The 16,274-nt window shown below is 48.2% G+C and overlaps 1 protein-coding gene across 1 annotated transcript; it reads left to right on the forward strand.

The window, feature by feature from the left end:
• Positions 1 to 368: 368 nt before the first annotated feature.
• Positions 369 to 4,956, forward strand: SPATA19 (spermatogenesis associated 19; the record flags this gene model as incomplete). The annotated part of the gene is made up of 6 exons (XM_081239572.1): positions 369 to 446; positions 616 to 672; positions 1,165 to 1,257; positions 1,435 to 1,526; positions 4,532 to 4,609; positions 4,890 to 4,956. The coding sequence occupies 6 exons, from the start codon at positions 369 to 371 to the stop codon at positions 4,954 to 4,956; spliced, it is 465 nt and encodes a 154-aa protein (XP_081095698.1).
• Positions 4,957 to 16,274: the final 11,318 nt, after the last annotated feature.

Raw genomic sequence — 16,274 nt, forward strand, 5'->3', positions numbered from 1 at the left:
ACTATAAAATCTCTTTCTGCTTCAGCAGTGCTCAAGACTGGGTGACCAGCCATAAGCCTCCCTTACCCTCCATAATTTCTATCTCTGATTCAGTAACTTCCCCCTTGTATCCTTCTCAGGCTCATATCCTGACTGCCCACCTCCCACCTCCATTTCTGAGCTGTGGCCATCACTAATGTGGACACTTCCTCACCTTTCTTCTCTACCTCCACTCTGACCCTGGGGATTAAAGGAGGTCATTGTCACGTCATCGTTGGCCAGCCAGTCAGGTGGGCACCTCCCTCCAAGGACCTCCTTGTGCTAGAGGAGTTCTCAGCCTGCTTCAATGGAAGGAGGGAGCCACGAAGGAGGCTTGGCATAATCCAAAGATGATAATTACAACATGGATTGTGTACATTCTCGCCCGGAAAGGTGCTGGCTTCCCCTTCCCGCCGAAAGTCAGTTCGGTAAGTGGGGCTGGTGGTAGCCACGTGGAAAGTGTGTCAGGTATTGTTTCCCCTCTGAGCCCCTGCTGCCACTTCTGGAGAGAAGATCTCACAGTGCTAACTGTGGATAATGGAGGAGGGGCTGGGTCTCTCTGTATTCTGAGGGCATCGACTTACCACTTTGTTGCAGGATGTGGAAGTTGTGGAGAGCGAGGCTGTGTCTATAGTACAGCACTGGTTGAAAAAAGTGAGTGAGATTCCTCTGGGACTCAGGGCACCACAGATTGTTGAGAGCTGGCCTCAGTGGGTGCAGGGAGCTGGACGTCCCTCCCCCTACAACCAGGAAACCCAAGCTCATTGCCCATCAGCCTGCCTAGAGCCGTGTCTGATCCACCACATGTCCGGAAGGACCCGGGCTGTCCCCTCTCCAGAGACGGGCTGGCGTCACCACCAGCCCCGCCCTGCTTCTCAGGCACATGGGAGGGGAGGGGGTTTCAGATGCGTGGCCCCACTGTAGGGTGTCTCAGGAGGACCTTGGGCCCATGACTTACTGAGTCCCTGGAATTCCACAGGAAGGTAGCAGCAGACGAGCTAATTGCAGGAGCTGTGGGATACAGCGTGTTTGTGTGGACACGCATGTGTGTGTTGTGATGGGGAAGAGGAAAAGGGAAAAGGAAGAGGAGGGAGAATTGGGGCCAGATAGAGTGACACTTTCTGAGGGAAACTGCTTGCCTTTCAGATTGAAGAAGAGGCTTCCCAGGACATAAAGGAGAAGATGTCCACCAACTGCCCTCCCACGCATGGCCAAGATGCACATGTGACCAGAGACACGGTAATGGAACCTTTGAGCCGCCCATCCTTTGGGGGGGGCAAGGGGAGGGAAAGGGGGAGGTGGGTCCTACCACAAAGGGTCCTGGGCAAGTGGGCAGAGCTTGTCCAGGCTGGGCTCCACCCTGGCCATGGGGTCCTTGCTGGGCAGTAACCACTGGACTCCACCCCGATTTCCTAGGTGAAGCACCACCTCTCAAAGTCTGATTTGTTAACAAACCAGAGTCAGGAGGTCCTGGAGGAAAGAACGAGAATCCAGTTCATAAGATGGAGGTAAAGCATCTCACCTGCCCCGAGCTAGGCACGCTGTGGGGAGGGGGAAGCAGAGAAGGCACAAGCCCCCCCTCTTCGGGATTACTAGCCAACACAAACCCACGGCTCTCCTTCTCTAGAGATGTTGACTCCTTTGACAGTTTTTCAGCCTTACTTTGGGGTCTCTCTTTTTTTTTTTTGTCTGCGTTGAGTTTTCATTGCGTTGCGCGGGCTTCTCATTTCTCATCGCGGTGGCTTCTCTTGTTGCGAAGCACGGGCTCTAGGCGTGGGGGCTTCAGTAGTTGTGGTGCCTGGGCTCAGTAGTTGCGGCTCGTGGGCTCTAGAGCGCAGGCTGAGTAGTTGTGGCACATGGGTTTAGTTGCTCCGCGGCATGTGGGATCTTCCCAGACCAGAGCTCGAACCCGCACCGCCAGGGAAGCCCTTACTTTGGGGTCTTAAGGGAATATTTTTGCTATCTTGAAAGCCCGGCTCACTGCTAAATTTTAAAATGACTAGAGGGGTTGGAAAACTGGGCTTGCTTACCATTTCTTAAATGCTTCTGTTTAAATTTCAGATTTCTGTTGTTTTTGCACTTGATTTGTTCAGAAGTGGCTTCACTTTAAAGAGACCTACTAGAGAACAGACTTGAGGATGTGGGGAGGGGGAAGGGTAGGCTGTGACAAAGTGAGAGAGTGGCATGGACATATATCCACTACCAAACGTAGAATAGATAGCTAGTGGGAAGCAGCCGCATAGCACAGGGAGATCAGCTCCGTGCTTTGTGACCACCTAGAGGGGTGGGATAGGAGAGGCTGGGAGGGAGACACAAGAGGGAAGAGATATGGGAACATGTGTATATGTATAACTGATTCACTTTGTTATAAAGCAGAAACTAACACACCATTGTAAAGCAATTATACTCCAATAAAGATGTTAAAAGAAAAGAAAAGAAAACAAAATAGGCTCATAAAGTGAAAAAGCCGAAGCCCTCATCTTGGGCGGAGGTGAGAGGAGGTTTCTCAGCCCTGAGGCTAGAATTCTGTGCTCCACAGTAGCTGCCGTGTCAACCCCAGCCTGCACAGACCATCTACACCGCCACCGCCTCTCCTGGCTCTGAAGAGCAAGATTCCAGGCAGGGGAGCTGGGTCTGGAACCTGGCTCACTGCCTCGGCACATGCTTCCCTGCCTCCTTCTGGGATGCATGTTCACTTGGGTCTCTTTTCCCAGTAGAGTCATTGTGGGATTCCGCTGGGCTTCCCCCCGCTGTGAAGGAGCCCTCTCTCATCTCTGGACTTGGCTTCCTTCCTGTGCCGCCATCGCCAGCTTTGCTCTCTCCTATCAAGGAAGATACGTTTCTCAAGAAATGTGTTTTTGCTTCAGGATGTACAGTTTTCCTGTGTTTACACCTTCCAGTGGCATTAGCATTTTAAAAGAGGATTCAAATGCTCAAGAATTGCATAAGAGGAATGGTCTAATTTGAGGCCTCCCTGGGAAAGGTCTTTTTTGGATGGGAAGCCGGCCAAGGTCGCCCAAATCATGAACATTGGTGACTGTCCCCCGTCCACCGCCCTGCATGTGGGAGGCTTGTCCTCCCCTGACCTGGCCAAGCTACCAGCTCTGGCTGTTGCAGTTCCTTGTTTTGGACAATATGAACATCATCCTCTGGTGTTTTTTAGAGCTTGGCTGTGTAGCGTAAGTAGGTTAAAGCTTTGGAGACATGGGACAGAAATCAGTCAATTATCTACATACAAGTTTTCCACTCTGGATATTCTGTGGAGATTTTAAACCAATAAACTCAGCCTGGTCCTCCCTCCGATCCACTGATTTTGGTATCCTCCTATTAGTTTCATTAACTACGTAGTCAGGGTTGCATATCCCTTTATTAAGCACCACTGAATGCTCATTTATATGGTAGATGTGTACTGGCCACCTGATGTTTGCTAGGGCCTCTGGAAGAGAGAACAACATAAACCAAGTTCCCCATTTGAAAGGATACAAGTGACCTGGGTGGAGAAGCATGTGAGCACTGAAGGACATGTTGGGGACGCCCATAGGAGGGCACAGTAGGGGTTCGGGCTGCACAGGCTCTCGGCTTTGCTGCCTAGGCTTCAGAAGGGTTCCTAGCAGGACGTTCACCTGGGCTGACACGTGTCTGGGCAGGGACTGGACACACAGGAGCCCGAGCCAGGTAGGGCCTTCCACACGGGCAGGAGCCTGGCACCTTGGCCAACCCCGTCCAGCCTCTGTGTCCCCTTCTTCTTGGAGGCATCACAAGTCCCCTCAGGCCCTCTGTCCTTTCTTCTCTCTCTCTTTGGGCACTGACCAGCTCCATTTTATATGAGCCATATTCCGGAGCACGTTTGGGCTGTGGGTCCTTATAGGCGGTATCAAAGCTGAATTCACAGGGAAAACCCCAAAGCACCTAGAGCAAGGCATTACCCAGAAGGCACTGTCAAGAATGGGGTGGTCCGGTGGGCACAAGAATGGTGGTCCAGTGGGCAGGCTGCTTTTCCTGGAGTGGAGGGTTTGTGAGGGTTTGTTGGGGTGTGGAGTTGGGAAGGGCATGAAGTGGACCGTGGTGAGGAAGGCAAGTCCAGAACAGTGAAATAAAACGAAAACAACAGCAGCAAAGAGGAGCCTGCAGCTTCTTTGTGACGGAATGTTCTAGAAGGATCTCTAAACCATAGTGACTGGCACAATGCTGATGATAGAGAGCTGGTGATGAAGCTGGAGAGGAATTCAGACTCGCTCTGTAACTCTAGCAAAGGCGCGTAACCTCTCCGTCTCCTTGACTCTGCTTAGGACCATTTGCTACCTGCCCAGGATCGTTGGGGGGCTCAGGGGTACTTGGTTAGTAAAAAGAACGCTTTGTGTTACTGGTACAAGGAGGGTGAAGGTGCAGCTCAAAAGCTTATGGTGACAGGGTCAGAGCTATGGTCCCCCGTGATTCCAACCCTGGAGGTTCCACGGTGACTGGTTAGTAGAGAAGGAACCCGGGAACCCCAACGTCTGATGGTGTTTTACAGCCATACCCGCATCTTCCAAGTGCCAAGCGAGGTGAGAAATGATGCCATGCGAGAACGGATAAAGCAGGTGAGACGAAGGTAAGCGTTCGAGATGAGGTGATTCGTGTCCTAACTGGGGACAGGTGGGTGGAGTGCTGCTGGCCTCTCCGTGGGTCTCCCTTAGCTCCGCCCCTGGGCCTGGCCAAGCCAGGGGCCCTCTGGGCTGAGCGCCTCTTCCCGGGACTCAGCTCCTGGGCCCAGGCTCGGGCTGCCGACCCACCCGGCTCTGTGCGACGGTCTGGATCTGTGCTCTCGGGGGGACTCTGCCACCCTGTGCTCTCCCCACTGACTCTCCTCTCCTCTCCTCTGTCCCCTGCAGCATATGCCATCTTACGGATGAGGCATCTCAGGAGCTTCACAAGAGAAATTCCTACTCAGACTGCTGAGAGCAGCAGGTGAGAGGGCTGACAGGTGAGGGGCCGGGCCAAGAGGATGGCTTCCCTGGGCAGGGAGCCGGCGCACTGGGTGGGGCTTGAGAATACCAGGGAGGGGCCTACACCTGGGCCACTGCGGGTCGGGGAGCAAGCAGCTGCCTGAGGCTCCTGCCACGCATCTCAGGTTTCCAGAAGGACTTGGAGTCAAGGTCAGATTTGCGTCTCTGAGTCTTCACTGTGGGGTCGCAGACCAGTGCTTCTCAGTTGTCCATGGGCCCCGGAGTCTCAGGGGCCGGGCGGTCGAGGCCGCGGTGGGACCTGCAGCTCTGAGTTGCTAGAGCTGCTGGGCGTAGCCGCTGCTGGTCTGCTGACCCCTCTCTGAGTCACAGGGTCACACAGCACTGGGGTGGGAGCGAGGGCGCACAGGTTTTGGCCCAGCCCCCAGTCAGGGCCGTGACCTTGGATCGTGTGGCCTCTCGGCCTGCACACGGTACCAGTGGTCATGGTAGGGCTGTTTGTGCTGCTCTGGAAGGTGGCGAGCGGAGGCCAGGAGATGCCTCTCCAGGAGGTATCTGTCCGTGAAAGGTTGCTGCACCCCTGCCACGCGGGAGAGACCATGCTGATCGTCGTGGTGGCTGACGGGGGGGCCCCCAGCATGCTTAGAGGAGGGCCGTGCAGGTGTATGCTGGCATTTATTGAGCACTTACTGTATGCCAGCTCTGCACGAGGCACTTTTTTTTTTTTAAAGTAAAGTTTATTTATTTATTTTTTAAATTAGTTTCTGCTTTATAACAAAGTGAATCAGTCATACATATACATCTGTTCCCACATCCCTTCCCTCATGCATCTCCCTCCCTCCCACCCTCCCCATCCCACCCCTCCAGGCGGTCACAAAGCACCGAGCTGATCTCCCTGTGCTCTGCGGCTGCTTCCCACTATCTATCTACCTTACGTTTGGTAGTGTATATATGTCCATGCCTCTCTTTCGCTTTGTCACAGCTTACCCTTCCCCCTCCCCATATCCTCAAGTCCATTCTCAAGTAGGTCTGTGTCTTTATTCCCGTTTTGCCCCTAGGTTCTTCATGACATTTTTTTTTTTAATTCCGTATATATGTGTTAGCATACGGTATTTGTCTTTCTCTTTCTGACTAACTTCACTCTGTATGACAGACTCTAGGTCTATCCACCTCATTACAAATAGCTCAGTTTCGTTTCTTTTTCTGGCTGAGTAATATTCCATTGTATATATGTGCCACATCTTCTTTATCCATTCATCCGATGATGGACACTTAGGTTGTTTCCAGCTCCGGGCTATTGTGAATAGAGCTGCAATGAACATTTTGGTACATGTCTCTATTGGAATTATGGTTTTCTCAGGGTATATGCCCAGTAGTGGGATTGCTGGGTCATATGGTAGTTCTATTTGTAGTTTTTTAAGGAACCTCCATACCGTTCTCCATAGTGGCTGTACCAATTCACATTCCCACCAGCAGTGCAAGAGTGTTCCCTTTTCTCCACACCCTCTCCAGCATTTATTGTTTCTAGATTTCTTGATGATGGCCATTCTGACTGGTGTGAGATGATATCTCATTGTAGTTTTGATTTGCATTTCTCTAATGATTAATGATGTTGAGCATTCTTTCATGTGTTTGTTGGCAGTCTGTATATCTTCTTTGGAGAAATGCCTATTTAAGTCTTCTGCCCATTTTTGGATTGGGTTGTCTGTTTTTTTGCTATTGAGCTGCATGAGCTGTTTATAAATTTTGGAGATTAATCCTTTGTCAGTTGCTTCATTTGCAAATATTTTCTCCCATTCTGAGGGTTGTCTTTTGGTCTTCTTTATGGTTTCCTTTGCTGTGCAAAAGCTTTGAAGTTTCATTAGGTCCCATTTGTTTATCTTTGTTTTTATTTCCATTTCTCTAGGAGGTGGGTCCAAAAGGATCTTGCTGTGATTTATGTCATAGAGTGTTCTACCTATGTTTTCCTCTAAGAGTTTGATAGTTTCTGGCCTTACATTTAAGTCTTTAATCCATTTTGAGCTTATTTTTGTGTATGGTGCTAGGGAATGATCTAATCTCAAACTTTTACATGTCCCTGTCCAGTTTTCCCAGCACCACTTATTGAAGAGGCTGTCCTTTCTCCACTGTACATTCCTGGCTCCTTTATCAAAGATAAGTTGGCCATATGTGCGTGGGTTTATCTCTGGGCTTTCTATCCTGATCCACTGATCTATCTTTCTGTTTTTATGCCAGTACCAGACTGTCTTAATTACTGTAGCTTTGTAGTATAGTCTGAAGTCAGGGAGCCTGATTCCTCCAGCTCCGTTTTTCGTTCTCAAGATTGCTTTGGCTATTCGGGGCCTTTTGTTTTTCCAAACAAATTTTGAAATTTTTTGTTCTAGTTCTGTGAAAAATGCCATTGGTAGTTTGATAGGGATTGCATTGAATCTGTAGATTGCTTTGGGTAGTAGAGTCATTTTCACAATATTGATTCTTCCAATCCAGGAGCATGGTATATCTCTCCATCTATTTGTATCATCTTTAATTTCTTTCATCAGTGTCTTATAGTTTTCTGCATACAGGTCTTTTGTCTCCTTAGGTAGGTTTATTCCTAGATATTTTATTCTTTTTGTTGCGATGGTAAATGGGAGTGTTTTCTTGATTTCATTTTCAGATTTTTCATCATTAGTGTACAGGAATGCCAGAGATTTCTGTACATTAATTTTATATCCTGCTACTTTACCAAATTCATTGATTAGCTCTAGTAGTTTTTCGGTAGCATCTTTAGGATTCTCTATGTATAGTATCATGTCATCTGCAAACAGTGACAGCTTTACTTCTTCTTTTCCAATTTGGATTCCTTTTATTTCCTTTTCTTCTCTGATTGCTGTGGCTAAAACTTCCAAAACTATGTTGAATAAGAGTGGTGAGAGTGGGCAGCCTTGTCTTGTTCCTGATCTTAGTGGAAATGGTTTCAGTTTTTCACCATTGAGGACAATGTTGGCTGTGGGTTTGTCATATATGGCCTTTATTATGTTGAGGAAAGATCCCTCTATACCTACTTTCTGCAGGGTTTTTATCATAAATGGGTGTTGAATTTTGTCGAAAGCTTTCTCTGCATCTATTGAGATGATCATATGGTTTTTCTCCTTCAACTTGTTAATATGGTGTATTACATTGATTGATTTGCGTATATTGAAGAATCCTTGCATTCCTGGGATAAACCCCACTTGATCATGGTGTATGATCCTTTTAATGTGCTCTTGGATTCTGTTTGCTAGTATTTTGTTGAGGATTTTTGCATCTATGTTCATCAGTGATATTGGCCTGTAGTTTTCTTTCTTTGTGACATCCTTGCCTGGTTTTGGTATCAAGGTGATGTCGGCCTCGTAGAATGAGTTTGGGAGTGTTCCTCCCTCTGCTATATTTTGGAAGAGTTTGAGAAGGATAGGTGTTAGCTCTTCTCTAAATGTTTGATAGAATTCACCTGTGAAGCCATCTGGTCCTGAGCTTTTGTTTGATGGAAGATTTTTAATCACAGTTTCAATTTCAGTGCTTGTGATTGGTCTATTCATATTTTCTATTTCTTCCTGAGTCAGTCTTGGCAGGTTGTGCATTTCTAAGAATTTGTCCATTTCTTCCAGGTTGTCCATTTTATTGGAATAGAGTTGCTTATAGTAATCTCTCCTAATCTTTTGTATTTCTGCAGTGTCAGTTGTTACTTCTCCTTTTTCATTTCTAATTCTATTGATTTGAGTCTTCTCCCTTTTTTTCTTGATGAGTCTGGCTAATGGTTTGTCAATTTTGTTTATCTTCTCAAAGAACCAGCTTTTAGTTTGGTTGATCTTTGCTATCGTTTCCTTCATTTCTTTTTCATTTATTTCTGATGTGATCTTTATGATTTCTTTCCTTCTGCTAGCTTTGGGGTATTTTTGTTCTTCTTTCTCTAATTGCTTTAGGTGCAGGGTCAGGTTGTTTACTCGAAATGCTTCCTGTTTCTTAAGGTGGGATTGTATTGCTATAAACTTCCCCCTTAGAACTGCTTTTGCTGCGTCCCATAGGTTTTGGGTCGTCGTGTCTCCATTGTCATTTGTTTCTAGGTATTTTTTAATTTCCTCTTTGATTTCTTCAGTGATCACTTCGTTATTGAGTAATGTATTGTTTAGCCTCCATGTGTTTGTATTTTTTACACATCTTTTCCTGTAATTGATGTCTAGTCTCATAGCATTGTGGTCGGAGAAGATACTTGATACAATTTCAATTTTCTTAAAATTACCGAGGCTTGATTTGTGACCCAAGATATGATCTATCCTGGAGAATGTTCCATGAGCACTTGAGAAAAATGTGTATTCTGTTGTTTTTGTATGGAATGTCCTATAAATATCAACTAAGTCCATCTCGTTTAATGTATCATTTAAAGCTTGTGTTTCCTTATTTATTTTCATTTTGGATGATCTGTCCATTGGTGAAAGTGGGGTGTTAAAGTCCCCTACTATGATTGTGTTACTGTCGATTTCCCCTTTTATGGCTGTTAGTATTTGCCTTATGTATTGAGGTGCTCCTATGTTGGGTGCATAAATATTTACAATTGTTATATCTTCTTCTTGGATCGATCCCTTTATCGTTATGTAGTGTCCTTCCTTGTCTCTTCTAATAGTCTTTATTTTAAAGTCTATTTTGTCTGATATAAGAATTGCTACTCCAGCTTTCTTTTGATTTCCATTTGCATGGAATATCTTTTTCCATCCCTTTACTTTCAATCTGTATGTGTCTCTAGGTCTGAAGTGTGTCTCTTGTAGACAGCATATATATGGGTCTTGTTTTTGTATCCATTCAGCCACTCTGTGTCTTTTGGTGGGAGCATTTAGTCCATTTACATTTAAGGTAATTATTGATATGTATGTTCCTATTCCCATTTCCTTAATTGCTTTGGGTTCGTTATTGTAGGTATATTCCTTCTGTTGTGTTTCTTGCCTAGAGAAGTTCCTTTAGCATTTGTTGTAAAGCTGGTTTGGTGGTGCTGAACTCTCTCAGCTTTTGCTTGTCTGTAAAGGTTTTAATTTCTCCATCAAATCTGAATGAGATCCTTGCTGGGTAGAGTAATCTAGGTTGCAGGTTTCTCTCCTTCATCACTTTAATTATGTCCTGCCACTCCCTTCTGGCTTGTAGGGTTTCTGCTGAGAGATCAGCTGTTAACCTGATGGGGATTCCCTTGTGTGTTATTTGTTGTTTTTGCCTTGCTGCTTTTAATATGATTTCTTTGTGTTTAATTTTTGACAGTTTGATTAATATGTGTCTTGGTGTATTTCTCCTTGGATTTATTCTGTATGGGACTCTCTGTGCCTCCTGGACTTGATTAACTATTTCCTTTCCCATATTGGGGAAGTTTTCAACTATAATCTCTTCAAATATTTTCTCAGTCCCTTTCTTTTTCTCTTCTTCTTCTGGAACCCCTATAATTCGAATGTTGGTGCGTTTAATGTTGTCCCAGAGGTCTCTGAGACTGTCCTCTGTTCTTTTCATTCTTTTTTCTTTATTTTGCTCTGCATCAGTTATTTCCACTATTTTATCTTCCACCTCACTTATCCGTTCTTCTGCCTCAGTTATTCTGCTATTGATCCCATCTAGAGTATTTTTCATTTCATTTATTGTGTTTTTAATCGATGCTTGATTCATCTTTAGTTCTTCTAGGTCCTTGTTAACTGTTTCTTGCATGTTGTCTATTCTATTTCCAAGATTATGGATCTTGGAAATAGAATCTTGGATCAGCTTTACTATCATTATTCTGAATTCTTTTTCAGGTAGACTGCCTATTACCCCTTCATTTGTTAGGTCTGGTAGGTGTTTATCTTGCTCCTTCACCTGCTGTGTGTTTTTCTGCCTTCTCATTTTGCTTATGTTACTGTGTTTGGGGTCTCCTTTTTGCCGGCTGCAGATTCGTAGTTCCCGTTGTTTTTGGTGTCTGACCCCAGTGGCTAAGGTTGTTTCAGTAGGTTGTGTAGGCTTCCTGGTGGGGGGGACTAATTCCTGTGCTCTGGTGGTTGAGGCTCGATCTTGTCTTTCTGGTGGACAGGTCCACGTCTGGTGGTGTGTTTTGGGGTGCCTATGGCCTTATTATGTTTTTAGGTAGCCTCTCTGCTAATGGGTGGGGTTGTGTTCCTGCCTTGCTAGTTGCTTGGCATAGGGTGACCCGCACTGTAGCTTGCTGGTCGTTGACTGAAGCTGGGTGCTGGTGTTGGGATGGAGATCTCTGGGAGATTTTCGCTGCTTGATATTATGTGGAGCTGGGAGGTCTGTTGTGGACCCGTGTCCTGAAGTTGGCTCTCCCACTTCAGAGGCACAGCACTGGCTCCTGGCTGCAGCACCAACAGCCTTTCATCCACCCGGCTCAGAATAACAGGGAGAAAAAGTAGAAAGAAAGAATTAGTAGAAGAAAGAAAGAGAGAGGGAAAGAAAGGAAGAAGGGAAGAAAGGAAGGAAGGAAGGAAGGAAGAAAGAAAGGAGGGAGGGAGGGAGGAAGGATGGAAAGAAAGAAGGAAAGAAAGGAGGGAGGGAGGGAGGAAGGAAAGGAAGAAAGACAGGAGGGAGGGAGGAAGGAAAGAAAAAGAAAGTGGAAAGAAGAAGGGTGGGAGGGAGGAAAGAAAAAGAAAGAAGGAAAGGAGGAGCGGAGGGAGGGAGGGAGGAAGGGAGAGTAGGAAAAAAAGAAAGAGCAGGTAAAGTAAAATAGAATAAAGTATGAAATATAGTAGCGTTATTAAAATTAGAAAGTAATTATTGAAAAAAAAAAAACCGGACCGATAGAACCCTGGGACATATGGTGGAAGCAAAGCTATACAGAGAGAATCTTACACAGAAGATTACACATACACATTCACAAAAAGAGAGCAGGGGGAAAAATCAAAAATCTTGCTCTCCAAGTCCACCTCCTCAATTTGGGATAATTCGTTGTAAAAAGAGGAAAAGGGCGAGAAGTCTGAAATCTTGCTCTCTAAGTCCACCTCCTTAATTTGGAATAATTCGTTGTAAAAAGAGGAAAAGGGGGGAAAGTCTTAAATCTTGTCCTCAAAGTCCACTTCCTCAATTTGGGATGATTCGCTGTCCATTCATGCACTCCACAGACGCAGGGCACATCAAATGGACCGTGGAGCTTTAATCCGCTGCCTCCGAGGCTGCACAGAGAGATTTCCCTGCCTCTGCTCTCACAGCTCCCGGGTCTCAGCCTTGGACCTGGCCCCGCCTCTGCGCGTAGGTCGCCGGAGGGCGTCCGTTCTTCGCTCAGACAGGACGGGTTTAAAGGAGCCGCTGATTCGGGGGCTCTGGCTCACTCAGGCAGAGGGGAGGGAGGGGCGCGCAGTGTGGGGCGGGCCTGCGGCGGCAGAGGCCGGCGTGACGTTGCAGCAGCCCGTGGCGCTCCGTGCGCTTTCCCGGGAAAGCCGTCCCCGGGTCTCGGGGACCCCGGCAGTGGCGGGGTGCACAGGCCCCCCGGAAGGCGGGGCGGACAGTGACCCGCGCTCGCACACAGGCCCCGCGGCGGCGGCGGCAGCGGCGGCGGCGGCGGCGGGCCGCGGCGGGCGGCGGTGGCGGTGGCGGCGGCGGCGGCGGCGGCGGGCCGCGGCGGCGGCGGCCCACGCCCGTCTCCGAGGTCCGTGCCTTACCCGCGGCTCGTGCCTGTCTCCGGCGCTTCCCCAAGCAGCCCTCTTAATGCCCTCTCCTCGCGCACCAGGAAACAAAAGGGAAAAAAGTCTCTTGCCTCTTCAGCAGCTCCAGACCCTTTCCCTGGACTCCCTCCGGGCTAGCCGTGGTGCACTAACCCCTTCAGGCTCTCTTCCTGCCGCCAGCCCCAGTCCTCTCCCTGCGCTCCGACTGAAAGCCGATACCCGAGCCTCAGCTCCCAGCCCCGCCCGCCACGGCGGCCGAGCAGACAAGCCTCTCGGGCTGGTGTGTGCCTGAGGGCACCGGTCCTCTGTGCCAGAATCTCTCCGCTTTGCCCTCCGCACCCCTGTTGCTGTGCTCTCCTCCGCTACTCCGAAGCTTTCCCCCTCCGCCACCTGCAGTCTCCGCCCGCGAAGGGGCTTGTAGTGTGTAGAAACCTTCCCCCCTTCACGGCTCCCTCCCACTGGTGCAGGTCCCGTCCCTATCCTATTGTCTCTATTTATTCTTTTTTTCTTTTGCCCTACCCAGGTATGTGGGGAGCTTCTTGCCTTTTGGGGGGTCTGAGGTCTTCTGTCAGCGTTCAGTAGGTGTTCTGTAGGAGTTGTTCCACGTGTAGATGAATTTCTGATGTATCTGTGGGGAGGAAGGTGATCTCCGCGTCTTACTCTTCCGCCATCTTCCTCCGGGGCTCTGCACGAGGCACTTTGCCTAGGTTTCTCATCTGACCCAAATGACTGTAAGAGGAGGGTGTGGTGGTGCAGCTGTTCTCACAGTAGAGATTCGGCCACCCTGGAGAGCAGGTGATGGCTTTCTTCCAGCTCCAGCGTGGGCGATTGCTTCATGCTCTGGTGCCTGTTTCCTGACTTCAGGACGTTGCCTTGTGGACCATGGGGTCCAGCACGTGGCAAGCGCCGTGTCCGTGGTTTGCTGACGTCAGCAGGGATGAGGAGTCGGGGGTGCCTGCTGGCACCTCTGTGTTTGAAGGAGCGGAGCCAGGCTCCTGCACCAGCTCTGCCTGACACACCACCCCTCCTCCTCGAGGGGCTTCCCACTCCTGCATCCTGCTCTGTGCATGTCGGGAGCAGCGGGCTTAAGGAGGCCTTGCCAGCCCTGCCTGTCAGCCTTCGCACATTTCCGTGATGCGCCCCTGGGCATTTCCCTGCCTCCCAGGTTGATGCCCTTCAGGGTCAAGGAGCTGCCTGTGTCAGAAGGATGTCCAACCCCCCTTGACCTGAGGAGTGACCACACCTGGGCAGAGAGAATCCAGCGGGTGAGCCCTTCCTTAGGACAGTGGCAGCACTGGAGTCTTCCTGCTGAACTGCTGATAAAGAGATGCACTGTTTAACCACCACCCCGGCCTCTGGTGTGTGTGCTTTGCCATCGTTCATTCATTGGACCCTGAGCACCTCACGGGCTTGCCTCTGGGGACACACGCTCTCAGCCTTGTGGGGAGACAGCTGACAGGCCCTTACCATTGTGTGAAGCAGGCTATGCTGGGGTTCCTGGGCTGTTAGGGGCAGGGCTGTGCTGGGGCAGGAGGACTTCCTGGGGGAGGTGTGGCGTGTCTATTTCACTGAAGTATTTTATGTTCATTTACTCCTCCTCTAGAGCACTTCCTTTCCTTATGTAGACCCATGTTTCTGACCTACATCCTTTTTCCTCCTTAAGAACTGTTAACATTTCTTGCAAGGCAGGTCTGCTGGCAGCAGTTTCCTTTGTCTGAGAAAGTATTTCCATTTCATTCTGAAGGTCAGCTTTGAAGAATACAGAAGTCTAGGGGTTTTTTTCCCCCCAACACTTTGAATATTTTGCTCCACTCTCTTCTTGCTGGCATGGTTTCTGAAGGGAAGTTGGATGTGTTTTTATCCTGCTCCTCTCTGGGTAAGGTCCCCCCACCCCAGCGTTCAAGATTTTTTTTGTGTGTGTTTGATTTTCTGCAGTTTGAATATATGTTCAGGTGTAGATGTTTTGGTGTTTATCCTGCTTGGTGTTAAGAGCTTCCTGGATTTGTTGGTTGGGGTCTGTCCTTAATTTTGGAAAATTCTCAACTATTATTTCCTCAAATATTTTTTCTGTTCTTTTCATTTCTTTCCTGGTGTTCCCATTACTCAAATGTTACACCTTTTGTAATTGTCCGCCAGTTCTTGCATATTCTCTTCCACTTCTTTTCATTCTTTTTCTTTTCTCTTTGCTTTTCCATTTGGAAACTTCCTACTGACATTTCTTAAACCTCACTGACTCTTTCCTTGTCCATGTCTAGCCTGCAGATGAGCCCATCAAAGGCATTCTTCATTTCCATTTCAGCGTTTCTTCTTTCTGGCATTTCCTTCTGATTCTTTCTTGGGGTTCCCATCTCTCTACTTACGTTACCCATGTGTTCTTGCATGGTGTCCACCTTTTGCACTAGAGCCCTTAGCCTATTTATCAAGGTTGTTTTACATTCCCAGTCTGGTGATTCCAACCTCTCTGCCATGTCCGAGTCTGATGCTTGCTCCGTCTCTTCAGAATGTATGTTTCACCTTTCATCATACCTTGTCATTTTTTGCTGAAAGCCAGGTAAGATGAATGAGATAGAGGAACTGAGGTAGACAGGCCTTCAGTGTGAGGTTTTATACTTGTCTGGTTAGGGGTCAGGCTGTGTTTACTCCTCCAGCAGCTGTGGTGTCAGAGGCTAAAATTTCCTTTCATGTCCTTGCTTTTTGTCTTTGGGTTTCCCTAGAGATTCTTCCTTAAATAGGGCCTGAAGCTTGCAGTTCTTTGAGGTGTAACCCCCTCTTACTTTACAGGAGCCCTATTGATGTGGTGAGGTGTGAGGGGCAGGGAGGGGAGCATCCTGTAATCCTCTAACTTGGTCTTGGTCTCAGTTAACCTGTGCCCCTGGCCTGTGACCTTCACATGTGTTTCTCCCCCAACTCCTACCTCAGGAGGGACGGGAAAACGGGAGGGGGATACAGTTGAATATTTTCCTTCCCTCGGCCAGGTAGGCTCTGGCAAAATAGATTTCCTTGAGAGCAGGCCTTTGTTAAGGAAAACAGAACGCTTAAGACATATTTCAAAATGGCTATTTCTCCCTCCTCTTGCTGGGAGATGGGGGTGGGGGAGGTTTCTCTGATCTTCACTGTGAGAACCTGGTGGGGTTCCTTAGGTCCTTCCTAAGACTGGCCTCCTGGACTTGTTAACTCTCAAGCCTGTCCACACTGAGTTACCAGTAGTCAATCAACTATAGTTTAAGCCTTGCTCCCTGGCCCTGGTTCCTGGAGGTTCTGCTCTGGTACATTGTGAGTCTCTGTATCCACCTGTCTGTCTCTCCTAGTTTCAGGTCAGCAGTTTACCCCGTGACCTTAGTTCTCTGATGGATCTGGGAAGAGTTGTTGCTCTTCGGTTTATTCAGCTTTTTTTTCTTACTGAGAGGATGGGTGAGGACTTCCAAGCTCTTTACACACAGACCAGAGACTGGAGACATCGCTCTCACATTTATTGAGTGTGCAGTAGAATAACAGCCAGTGTTTGGTGACCTCTTAGCATGTACCAGGGACTATAAGCACTTAACCCAAGCTGCCCTTTGGTGTGGATACTTTTATTATTAGCGAGGAGACCACGTAAGACCAGGAGGTGGTGACCTTGACCACAGTCACCGTGTGACTGAGCAGTGATGGAGCCCAGCCCGGCCTTCTGGCT

This window comes from Mesoplodon bidens, assembly GCF_964165515.1.
Source record: "Mesoplodon bidens genome assembly, chromosome: 7".
NCBI classification, from domain to species: domain Eukaryota; kingdom Metazoa; phylum Chordata; class Mammalia; order Artiodactyla; family Ziphiidae; genus Mesoplodon; species Mesoplodon bidens.